A 12667-nucleotide genomic window follows, 5' to 3' on the forward strand; every position below is an offset into this window, starting at 1 on the left:
TTTTTTAAAAATCCTCGTAGGGTTACTGCCTTTATTTTTCTTTCAAAGCGTGCCAGAGGTATAAACAAACACATGCACAGGTAACAATGGCTAACAGTATAAACACGACAACACCGGCGGTTTATTGGGGCGGAGTTAAAAAAAAAAAAAAAAAAGCAGGAAGCGCAGACTGTTCTGCGATCTCTACATCATCTACACGACGTATTTTCGCTTACGTATTATTAGTAGATCCGCTCATCTGCGCACTTCCGCCAGAAGCTCGAACACACCCCAAGGTCACATGACTCCGACACCTGTCTCTGGAGCAGGCGAGGGCCTCAGTAATATCCTGCTGAAGTGAGTATTTTGAACGTGTTCGGTTCAGTAATGTGTAGTGTATATCTACACAAAGCCTATATATGTGTTTATGTAGCGTTTTATAGGCTCGGTTCCGTATTACCTAACTATTTCTGAGGAAATAAGACGGTAAATAAGACAGGTAGAACCATAAACACACATTCGGGTCGGGACATGTTTACTTACGAGTATCGTATTAGCTGCACGAGAGCTAGGGTTATTTTATCTAACATTACATTACATTATATTATTAACTTTGCAATAGTAGACAAAAGTAGAACAAAATCTGCATGATCCCTTGTGTATATTATTATTATTATTATTATTATTATTACTATACAGAACTGCAGCACGTGGTAATAAAGACCCATTGGGACACAAATCAGTGGTTAAGGCAGTGGACTCCTTCTTTTTCTTCTTTTTGTTTTAATGGCGGTTGGCAAGTGGACTCCTGATCGGAAGGTCATGAGTTCAAACCCCAGCTCTACTACCCTGTTGAGCCCTTGAGCAAGGCCCTTAACCCTCAACTGCTCAGTATAAAATGAGATCAAAGGTAGGCATCAGGGTGTCAGCCAAAATGCCGTGAATGTAAATGCAAATCATGCTGAACCATGCTCAGGGAAGGAGCAGCAGACAGAACACTTAATAGGATAGTATTAAGTATTAAATAGTCCAGATTGGACTAGTTTAACAATACTCCATGGCCAACAAGATATTGTTTTATAGCAAATAATCAAAATGATTATTTATTTATTTTTTTAAAAAGTCTGTACATGTCTATACACACAGTTTGAATCTGTCTGGTTGAGTTTCAGGTCTTTTGTGTGGTTTCTTGAAATGTAGTTGTAATGTACATTTTTCTGGAACCTTACAAGCCTCATTACCTGCTGCATCGGAAAACAGGCAGGTCTAAAAACCTCTCAAAACGAGCAGCTAGGCTGTATGACTGTTATGTGGTTACTTATTACAGGGTTACTCTCTAAATTCACTAGATAGTGGCCTATAGTAGGGGTTCCCAAACTTTTCCAGGGCAAGGCCCCCCAAATGGCATTAACATTTGACCGAGGCAAGATGTCTTTAAAACACATTAAAAATACAGACTTCTGAATATATCCCCCTTTTTTACGTTGATGTTTTGTCTGTTTAGCAATTAGAACGTTAGGTATAGCAAATGTGATTTTAATATGTATTGTTACAAATAACACGTTATAGTAATGCCTATATAGAACAAATCATGTATTTATTTTTCACACCAAATTGTTGAGGCCCCCTGGTGGCCCCCTGGTCGCCCCCTGGCGGCTCCCACTTTGAAACCACTGGCCTATAGCATAAGTCAAGTGTGATAGCCTTTAAACCTAATTTTGTTTGAAGCTGTATCGTTATTTGTCATCCTGCCCCACCAACATTTATGGCCCCTAGCTGCTGCAGCAAACTGAATGAAGAGCATGCAAAAAGTGTGAGGTCAGTGAAAAGCTGTGGAGAAATAGAAAGTGTGGCTTATAACGTCGTCGGTTTGTTGCACTAAACTTTGGGCATTTTTGTGCATGATAATGTTGCCTCTGTAAACTGCCAAAATACTCAGAAAACTGCCAATGAATGAATAAATATGCGACTTAGTTAGTGCAAGCTTTTGTATTTTAAACCATTGGACATATAGAATTGAACAGATAAATTAATTTCAAATTCCCTAGTGTAGTCTCCAGTAAACACTAGTATGTCATTATTGTATGGAATTGTAAAGAGCAGTATATATGAGACTTGTTCATTTGTATTACATTTATTTTAAAAATGACACACAGAAACATTAAACAATACAGCTTAGTAAATTGCCACTTTATTGATCAAAATCAGAATCTGTGCCTCAGGAGAAAGAAGCTACGTTTGTTTTAGCATTTCTCTGTGACGTTCATGGTAGGAATTTTGGGTTCATTGAACATGTCATGCATGGGCCCAAGTGAACAATATATCTGTCTGACATTGTGTTTATTGCTTCTTGAAATGCTGCATCTTGGCCATTGAAGAAATGCTCAATAATGAACAGGTTTTAACTAGTATAAGATGGATACATTATTTAAAGCCCACTAAGATTTACATATATATATATATATATACACACACACACACACATAATTTTGTTTTGCAGTGTTTATAAATGTGTGCCCAGATGTTAATTATCGCACTGTGTTAGTTGCTCAACACTTAATCGCATACACTTATACAAAAGTAGCTTATTCTCCACACAGCCTTATCATTAAAGCCAGTTATTAATCAAAAGATATATTAGCTGTATTAACCCCTTCACACAATTTATATGTTCAGACACTTTATTGGTTACCTTGTATTTACACTCATTCATTACACTCATTTATCACTAGACCTTTCTCAGCACAGCTAAACAACAATGTCTAAAAATCCCAGCAGCACTATTGCAAATGATCTCTCTCTCTCTCTCTCAACAATCAGGTCTGTCTTGTTGTGCAAGTCCATCACATGCAAATTAGATTAACAGAGTGGAAGAGAGAAAAGCTGCCACTGTGTCTTATGACATTTCTATTTGTATTTTGACATATGGCCATTTATCATTTTTGCAGCTTTTTCCAGCTATGAAGGACAGACTAAGCCACCTTCAGGCACTCTCGGCATCCAGTCATGTGGATACCCGAGAACCTGCAGCAACAGTCCCACATTCATTGAAGGAACATAACACCGACCCTGAGATGGAGGCCATATTTTATGAGGCCGATAACATTCGCCATGACATTCAACTCATCCTTTCGGATGTGAAACATCTTGAAGAGCAGAACTCTCGTGTTAGGAATGAGTTACCAAATTCTAGCACTGTGAAGCAAGACTCTAATGCCATTGCTGCCAGCATCAAGTCCCGTGCTAAAGATGTGCTTGCACGTCTTCGCAACATGGATATGCATGCTACTGAGCTGGAGAAAAAGCATGGGACCAACAGTGCCCTTTATCGAATTGCACGAACACAATATGCTGGTGTGAGCAGCAGCTTCCGTGATGTGATGATGGAATACAACAAGGCAGAGATGAACCACAGGGAAACGTGCAAAACGCATATCCAGAGGCAGCTGGAGATTGTGGGACGAGAGGTGACGGGTGAGCAGGTTGAGGAAATGCTAAGTAATGACCAGTGGAACATCTTCAGTGAGAATGTTGTCACAGAGGGGAAAACGGTACAGTCTGCCCTCAACCAAATCGAAAACCGACACACAGAGCTGCTGGAACTGGAAAGCCGCATAAGGGGCATCCATGAAGTATTTCTAGACATGGCCATGCTGGTAGAAGAACAGAACAGCATGATTGACTACATACAGACAAACGTCCAAAAAACTGATGCAGATTTGAAGAATATGCTGGGAAAACTTGAAAATGCCAAGAAATATGCGAGGAACAACCCCTTCAAGAAGATCTTTTTTAGGAGGCGTTAATCTACACATAACTGTTCATTATTTTTGGACTTTGCTTGGTGTTGTGATATTTTATTGTGTACTGTTTTTTGTTAGGTGCATTTCTAAAAATGTGAATTGATATGAATAAATTATAAATATTAAATGGAGGATAAAACACCCACACTGATTGTTACTAAGATATTAATACTGTGGATGAGTTTATCTTTTGAATATATCAGCCATGTTTTTTATATGTGAGACTGTATCAAAAGATTTTCTGGATTCAAAAAAAGTTTTTTTTCTGTCAAATATACGACTATGTATGTGTGAATTTTGGAATTAATAAAGAAATTATGAATGTTTAATTGTGTATCAGTGTTACTTTCTCATATACTGTAAAATATACAATATTATATACTATATGGCCAAAAGTCTGTGGACACCTGACCATCACACCACACCCATATGTGCTTTTTGAACATCCCATTGAAGATTTAGGCCCTATTTGCTGTTATAATAACTTCCATTCTCCTTGGAAAGGCTTTCCATGATGGTCAGGTGTCCACATACTTTTGGCCATACAGAATATATAATTTTGGTAAAACTGCTGAGAATACTGTAGCAAATAGATATAAGGACGTGGTCACAATCTCATCGACATGGCCTCACTAGTTGGGTGACTGTGGATCAGGTGGTATAGTGGGTTGTCCACTAGTCGTAGGGTTGGCGGTTCGATTCCCAGCCCACAAGACCCCATATAACGAATTGTCCTTGGGCAAGACACTGAACCCCAAGTTACTCCTGATGGCAAGCAATGCCTTGCATGGCAGCTCTGCTACCATTGGTGTGTGTGAATGAGAACCAGTGTAAACTGCTGATTAAAAAAGCGTCTAGTTCTTGTTGAGGAAATTCCATCTTATCTTTTGAATACGTTATCCATTCTAGTGATGTTCATCATCCTTTTCCATTTGTCCCACATGTATGATGTAGGTGATTCTGTTTAGGAAGGCATGTTGCAACAGTAACACAGGGGGATATTGCTGTTAAAAGTCAGAAGAACAGCGAAAATATTATATTATGTTAGGTTAAGCACAAGGTAAAATTGCTTAAACAGTGGTGCAGGTCTACACTGAAAATATATATATTTCATTATTGAAAAGGTATCATTTAAACCAGTGGTTCTCAAACTGTGGCCCCCTGGTGTGCCGCCAGATGGCGCCAGTGGGGCCACATAGAAATTCTAGAACATTATTATTTTTTTTAATATATCCATCCATCCATCCATCCATCCATCCATCCATCTTCTACCGCTTATCCTTCTTCAGGGTCGCGGGGAACCTGGAGCCTATCCCAGGAAGCATCGGGCACAAGGCGGGGTACACCCTGGACAGGGTGCCAATCCATCACAGGGCACAGTCACACAATCACATACACACTCACACACCCATTCATACACTACGGACACTTTAGACACGCCAATCAGCCTACCATGCATGTCTTTGGACTGGGGGAGGAAACCGGAGTACCCGGAGGAAACCCCCACAGCACGGGGAGGACATGCAAACTCCGCACACACATGGCCCCGGCAGGAATCAAACCCCGGACCCTGGAGGTGTGAGGTGAACGTGCTAACCACTAAGCCACCGTATGCCCTTTTTTTAATATATATTAATAAATAAATTAAATAAATTATACACAGCACACTAAGACACACACCGAACAGAGACATCCATTGATATACTAGAATACAGTACTGTTAGCCACACACTGATAAAACCTAAGACTATTTAAAATGGGTAAGTTTTTAGATAGAGGACATAGTCCTAGAGCCTAACCTGGGAAAAAAAAAAACTCTTAGGAAGAGTGTCCGTGGATGAAGTCGTGTCTCTCATGAAATAACAGGTAGCTTCACTAATGGTTCGCCACAATGGTAGACAGCCCATCAGAACTGATTTCCAGGAAAATGAGTTAGCCAATCATATGTGAGACTACGGTCAAACCAGTTCCTCCCCAAGTCTAAAGACATGCATGGTAGGCTGATTGGCATGTCCAGAGTGTCCGTAGTGTATGAATGGGTGTGTGAATGTGTGTGTGATTGTGCCCTGCGATGGACTGGCACCCTGTCCAGGGTGTACCCCGCCTTGTGCCCAATGCTCCCTGGGATGGGCTCCAGCGTTCCCCGCGACCTTGAAAAGGATAAAGCGGTATAGAAGATGGATGGATGGATGAAATGGGGTCATACAGGTTGACTTATCAGGCTTCAGTCAACCAGATTGCTCAATGTGAATTGGCATGGTGAATTGGCAATGTGAAAGGTTCTCACCATGTGTCACACCCAACTCTGTTCTCTGGAAATCTAAACCTGAATTTTGTGACATGCATCTAAATAAGCCTGTTGTTGATGAAAGAAATATAATGCAATTCACTACTATATGAATTGTTACAGTCAACAAGGGTTGCTGATAGGCATGCAAGTCTTTTAACTCTTGGTGAACAGTGCATAGCAAACAAAGGTAAATCAACTTAACAATTGAGACTATGTCTGAGTCCAGAAAATTACCTGGAAGGCTATTCTAAAGCTGAATAGCTGGCTTGGTCAGAAAAAGAGGCTGACCCCTGCTGTATTTTTTATTGGAAAGCATGTTGTGTATCTTTTTTTGGTGACAATATACCTGATCATTAAATTCAGTTGGTTTTTAAAATTAATTAATGAATTGCTGGTACTGATATTCCGACTGTTAAATAACGGAAATGGTGTCAGTAAATTTGTGCTGATGTAAGTATGTAAGCAATTCAGAACATAGAGTATGAATCTATTGTTTTGTCCATATTTAATCCATTTGAGGTATGGTCTTAAGAGACAGTTAAATATTTTAAGATTTTATCTTTAAGATCAATTTCTTACGATCCTTATTAATACATGTACATTTATTCATTTAGCAGACGCTTTTATCCAAAGCGATTTACAAATGAGAAAATATAAGCAGCGATATATCAAGCAGAGAACAATACAAGTAGTGCTACCGTACAAGATCTATTAATTGAGTTCCAGAAGAAGCAAAGTGTGCAGAGTAGAGGTGTAAGTGCCAGAGTAAGGTGTTTTTTTAATTTAATTTAATTTTTTTTATGGGTTATGGGTTGGTTAGGTGTTCACGGAAGAGGTGGGTCTTTAGTTGTTTCTTGAAGATGGTGAGAGATTCTGCGGTCCGGATTGAGGTTGGAAGTCCATTCCACCACTGAGGAACAGTTAGTTTGAAGGTTCTGGAAAGGGACCTTGAGCCACACTGAGTGGGAACTACTAAGCGTCGGTCGTGATCGATCGCAGATTGCGTGAGGGAACGTAAGCCTTCAGGAGAGAGCTGAGGTAGGAGGGTGCTGTTCCAGACAAGGTCTTGTAGGTGAGCATCAAGGCCTTGAATTTGATGTGGGTGGCTACAGGAAGCCAGTGGAGGGAGATGAAGAGGGGTGTGACATGGGTTCTTTTGGGCTGGTTGAAGACGAGGCGCGCTTCAGCATTCTGAATCATTTGAAGGGGTTTGATGAATAAAAAACTTTTTTTGTGTTTGATTAGGTAAGGCCACTTACTCTCACATCAAATCATCATGAAAACTGGAGAAGGTGTAGGGGAAGGGTTTGGCCCTTTTAAAATCATGTTTGAACAGTTCCTATTTTGAAATGGAACTGTATGTTGTAATCTGTTCTACAACTAATAAACATGGGAAAATACTGTTTTACAATTGCTGTAGGTCGTATGCTTCCACAAACCAGTAAAGTCTGATCAACCAGCAACAGTCCAACAGGCACAGAACCTCAGAAGGTTTAGTTAGCAGCGGCTTTAAAAAATGCTTATTGAATGCAAAGTGGAGGCATTAATATACAGGAGGACAAGGCATTAGTAGGCAATGGTAGTTCATGGCACACATATACAGTGGTGTTTGAAAGGTTGTTAGAATTTTCTATATATATCTGCATAAATATGACCTAAAACATCATCAGATTTTCACACAAGTCCTAAACAAAGAGAACCCAGTTAAAAAAATAAGTAAAATATTATACTTGCTCATTTCTTTATTGAGGAAACTTATCTAATATTACATTTCTGTGAGTGGCAAAAGTATGTGAACCTTTGCTTCCAGTATCTGGTTTGAGCCCCTTGTGCAGCAATAACTGCGCAAACATGTTTTTCCAAAACATTCCAAAAAGTTGGGACAGTATGGAAAATGCTAATAAAAACAAAGAGGAGTGATTTGTAAATGTACTTTGACTTGTATTTAAACAACAACAAAAAACGTATAAGGACAAGGTATTTGATTTTTTTTTTTTACCTAATCAACGGAATTGTTTTTTGAAGATAAATGTTTATTTTGAAAATGATGCATGTAACACATTCCAAAAAAGTTTGGATAGGGGCAAATTCTGTCCAGGGTGTACCCCGCCTTGTGCCCGATGCTCCCTGGGATGGGCTCCAGGTTCCCCGCGACCTTGAAAAGGATAAAGCGGTATAGAAGATGGATGGATGGATGAAATGGGGTCATACAGGTTGACTTATCAGGCTTCAGTCAACCAGATTGCTCAATGTGAATTGGCATGGTGAATTGGCAATGTGAAAGGTTCTCACCATGTGTCACACCCAACTCTGTTCTCTGGAAATCTAAACCTGAATTTTGTGACATGCATCTAAATAAGCCTGTTGTTGATGAAAGAAATATAATGCAATTCACTGCTATATGAATTCTTACAGTCATCAAGGGTTGCTGATAGGCATGCAAGTCTTTTAACTCTTGGTGAACAGTGCATAGCATAGTTCATGGCACACATATACAGTGGTGTTTGAAAGGTTGTTAGAATTTTCTATATATTGTCGCAACGGACTGACAGCCGCATAATAAGAAAGTCGCTCCTTCCCCGACTGCCGCGCAGGCACGAAGCGGACAGCCTCGTGCCAAACACACCATCAGCCGGAAGGACCTTCACGGTGGGGCGGGACCGCCGACGCTACACCGGCCGGCGATTGCGGAGTCCGTCGGGAAAATTCCACCACTCAGGCGACGGCGGAAGAGTATAAAAGGACGCTTTTCCGCCCGTGCGAGGAGGACGGCTAAGATACAGACTACGTGCGCATTCTTCAGCAACATAGAGGTATTCCGACCTTTAGCACGACACCACCATTACGCTAATCTCTCTCTCTCTCTCTCTCTCTCTCTCTCTCTCTCCTTCTCTCCCCGAAGGTTCGAGTGCGGACGAGGCCGCCGGGTGGTGAGATCGCATACGGTGGTGGATGACGACACGGGGAAACCCCCCCCACACACCTCCTGGGAACCCCGACACGCCCTTGGGAGCGTCGCAACGTCAGCCACACCCCCACAAAACCCCCTCACACTCACGCACACACGCCTCCTCACTGCAGACAGCACCCACATAGAAAAATAAAACCCTAACCACTGGATCACTAAAACCTGCCTCTTGTGAGTCTGTGCTCAGCCCTTCCCCGGGCTAATTCCCTTACACTGGTGGAGGATGTGGGCACGAGCACAGACCCGCCAACAATAACAACCACTTAAAAAAAAACAAAAAAAAACAACAAAACAAAACAAAAAAAAACGAGAGACAGAAAGAACCATGGACCCCGCACTGAAACACCTGCTGGAGACTAGCATCCAGCAGCAAGCCGTTACACAGCAGCTCGCCGAAAGCCTTCAGGTCGCAACCCAGACGCTGGTTGACCTGAGGACCGAGACCCCCGCTGCCGCCGTACCCCTCCCCGACCTGGGACGCGAGATCCGCCGCCTGCTGCCCCCCCTCTCCCCCGAGGAAGATCTCGAGGCATACTTCGAGGCCTTTGAGGGTATTGCCCGCCGGGAGGGATGGGACCAGGACGACTGGCCTCGCACCCTCGGCCCGCTGCTCATGGGAGAAGCACGCACGGCCTACTATGCCCTCAAGCCGGAGGAGGCGGCTAACTACGGGGTGATGAAGGAGGGAGTCCTGGCGTGGTGCGGGCGAACCCCCTACCAGGCTGCGACGGAGTTCCATTGCTGGACCTATCGGGGCCCGACCACGCGGACAGCTGAACACCCTCGTCCGGATAACCAAAAGGTGGCTCCAGCCGGACCAGCATACCACCGCGGAGGTGGCGGAAAAAGTGGCCATCGACCGTTTCCTGAGGGCGTTGCCCCGCACAGAACGCCAGGCCGTAGGGGCACAAGCACCGGCAACACCCCAGGAGCTCCTAACTGCCCTCGAGCGAACCATGGCCACCCTTGAGCTCGGCCAAGGTGAACAGCGGCTCCCCGACATGCCCTTTGGTGCCCCTGGCCCCCGGCCCGACCGCCAACCCCGTCCCGGCACCTGGAGGGCCCGCCGGAGATCACCCATCCGTGTAACCCCCGTGGACGATCCCATGCCCACGGAGCCGGAGATGGAACCCGCCAGGCTGCCCCAGAAGCCATGGTTAGCGGGGTGTGCCCTCCATTTACGGCAGCCGCCAGATGGCCCCACCCTGACGGTGTGGGTCGAGGGGAGCCCGGTATCCGCCCTGCTGGACACCAGGAGCACGGTGACCCTCGCCCGACCATCCATTCTACCCAAAGGACTTTGCCCAGGGGGGGTTCTCACCATAACCTGCATCCATGGGGACACCCGGGAAGTGCCAGCAGCCGAGGTCCAGATCCGGGGTAAAGCCGGCATCTGGACCCTCCAGGTGGGCCTGATCCGCGAGCTCCCAGTGCCCCTGCTCCTTGGAATGGAATGGCCAGGATTCCCGATGGGCCCGGCGATCGAGTCCGGCAGGCCGCGGCGACGCACGAAGAGGACCCGGGCCCGGCAGGCCTACCTGGCCCAGGACGACAGACACGCCACCACGGAAGGTAAGGCCCCCCAACACACTAACCCTCTGTCTTCTGTCTTTTACCAGGTGAACCGGGAGGGGAAGTTTGGACGGGAGCAGAAGGAGGACGACCGCCTGAAGCACTGCTGGGCCCAGGTAAGAGTGATAGAGGGAGTCGACCAGAGCCCTGACCTGAGACTCCTTACCTCGTACTTTCTCGTCTGGAGCGGTCTCCTCTATCAGTGGGCCTGCCGCCGCTGGGAGCAGGTGGACCTACTGGTGGTGCCCAAACCAAAGACTCAAACAGTAATGCATCTGGCTCATACCCATCCCCTCGGCGGCCACCTGGGGCCACGAAACACCCTGGAGAAGCTGAGGGATCGCTTTGTGTGGCCCGGGATGGACGCGGAGGTCCGGGCCTTCTGCCAGCAATGCCCGCAGTGCCAGCGCACTGCCCCATGGAGGCCCCCACCGGCGCCCCTTATCCCTCTGCACATTATCGGCGTCCCCTTCGAGCGAGTGGGCATGGACCTCGTGGGCCCCCTTCCCAAGTCTGCCCGGGGCCATGAGTACATCCTGGTCATTGTCGACTACGCCACCCGGTACCCCGAGGCGGTGCCGCTGCGCAAAGCCACCTCCCACAACATCGCCAGGGAGCTGGTGCTCCTGTTCAGTCGGGTGGGGATCCCAAAGGACGTGCTGACCGACCAAGGTACGCCTTTTGTGTCTAAACTAATGTCCGATCTGTGTCGACTGTTACAGGTGAAGCACCTTAAGACGTCGGTCTACCACCCGCAAAACGACGGTATGGTCGAGCGATTCAACCAGACACTCAAACGGATGCTGCGCCTGGTGGTGGATGAGGAGGGGAGGAATTGGGACCTCCTCCTCCCCTACGTGCTTTTCGCCGTCCGAGAGTGCCCCCAGGCGTCCATGGGCTTCACCCCCTTTGAGCTCCTTTTCGGACGGCGCCCGCGGGGACTGTTGGACGTGGCCTGCGAAGCCTGGGAGGAGCAACCGTCCCCCTTTCGCTCAGTTGTCGAATATGTGCAGGAGATGCAAGCGAAGATCGATCGGGTAGCTCCAATAGTCCGGGAGCACATGCGCGCCACGCAGGAGGAGCAACGAAGGGTATACAACCGCCCGGCGCAGCCCCGAGAATTCCAGCCGGGGGATCGGGTCCTCCTGTTAGTACCCAGCAGTGCCTGTAAGTTCCTGGCCCGGTGGCAAGGCCCGTATACAGTCCTCAAGCGCCGGGGCCCCGTCAACTACCGCCTGCAACAGCCCGGTAAGCGCGCGGAGGAGAAGCTCTACCACGTGAACCTTCTAAAGAAGTGGGTGGAACCGGCACCGGTAGTGTCGGCGTACGCGGCCCGGGACACAGACCATGGCAAGCGTACCTTGGTCGGTTTGGGGGAGGACCTTACCCCCGCCCAGAAACAGGAGCTCACCGAGTTGGTAGACCAATTCTCTGATGTGTTTTCGGCCTCCCCAAGGATGACACAGCTGGTCCACCACGAAATCAAAACTCCTCCCGGCGTAGTGGTAAGACAAAGGCCCTACCATGTTCCAGAGGCCCGGCGCAAAGCCATCGAGGAAGAAATTGGTCGAATGCTGCGGGATCGCATCATAGGAGTCCAGCAGCCCCTGGTCCAGCCCCATCGTCGTCGTGCCGAGGCCGGACGGGAGTATGCGGCTTTGCAACGACTTCCGGAAGCTGAACCAGGTATCGGAGTTCGACAACTATCCCCTCCCGCGAGTGGACAACCTCTTGGAGTGTCTGGGGAGGGCCCAGTTCATATCTACCCTGGACCTGACCAAAGGTTACTGTCAAGTTACGCTAGCGCCAGACGCAAGGCCCAAGATGGCATTTAGCACGGCCACCGGCCACTGGCAGTACCGGGTTCTCCCCTTTGGGCTACACGGGGCACCCGCAACGTTCCAGAGGTTGATGGACATCCTCCTGCGGCCCCACCGCATGTTTGCAGCTGCCTACCTGGACGACGTAGTCTTCCACTCCTCCACATGGGCAGACCACCTGTTTCATCTAGGGGAGGTCCTGGAGGCGCTCCGGGAGGCCGGCCTGACCGCCAAC

General features: G+C 46.7%; 1 protein-coding gene across 1 annotated transcript; it reads left to right on the forward strand.

Annotated features, from left to right (window-relative positions):
• The first annotated feature begins 292 nt into the window (after positions 1-292).
• On the forward strand, positions 293-4129 carry LOC128601139 (syntaxin-11-like). Its single transcript, XM_053614105.1, has 2 exons — positions 293-336; positions 2928-4129. Exon 2 carries the CDS (start codon positions 2940-2942, stop codon positions 3783-3785), a length of 846 nt encoding a protein of 281 aa, XP_053470080.1. The 5' UTR covers positions 293-336; positions 2928-2939; the 3' UTR covers positions 3786-4129.
• The last annotated feature ends 8538 nt before the right edge of the window (positions 4130-12667 follow it).

The sequence above is a fragment of the Ictalurus furcatus genome, chromosome 25, assembly GCF_023375685.1.
Source record: "Ictalurus furcatus strain D&B chromosome 25, Billie_1.0, whole genome shotgun sequence".
NCBI lineage: Eukaryota > Metazoa > Chordata > Actinopteri > Siluriformes > Ictaluridae > Ictalurus > Ictalurus furcatus.

What these genes read in the sequence shown, in the direction of transcription:
- LOC128601139 (XM_053614105.1), top strand. Translation starts at nt 2,940, where the DNA reads ATGAAGGACAGACTAAGCCACCTTCAGGCACTCTCGGCATCCAGTCAT.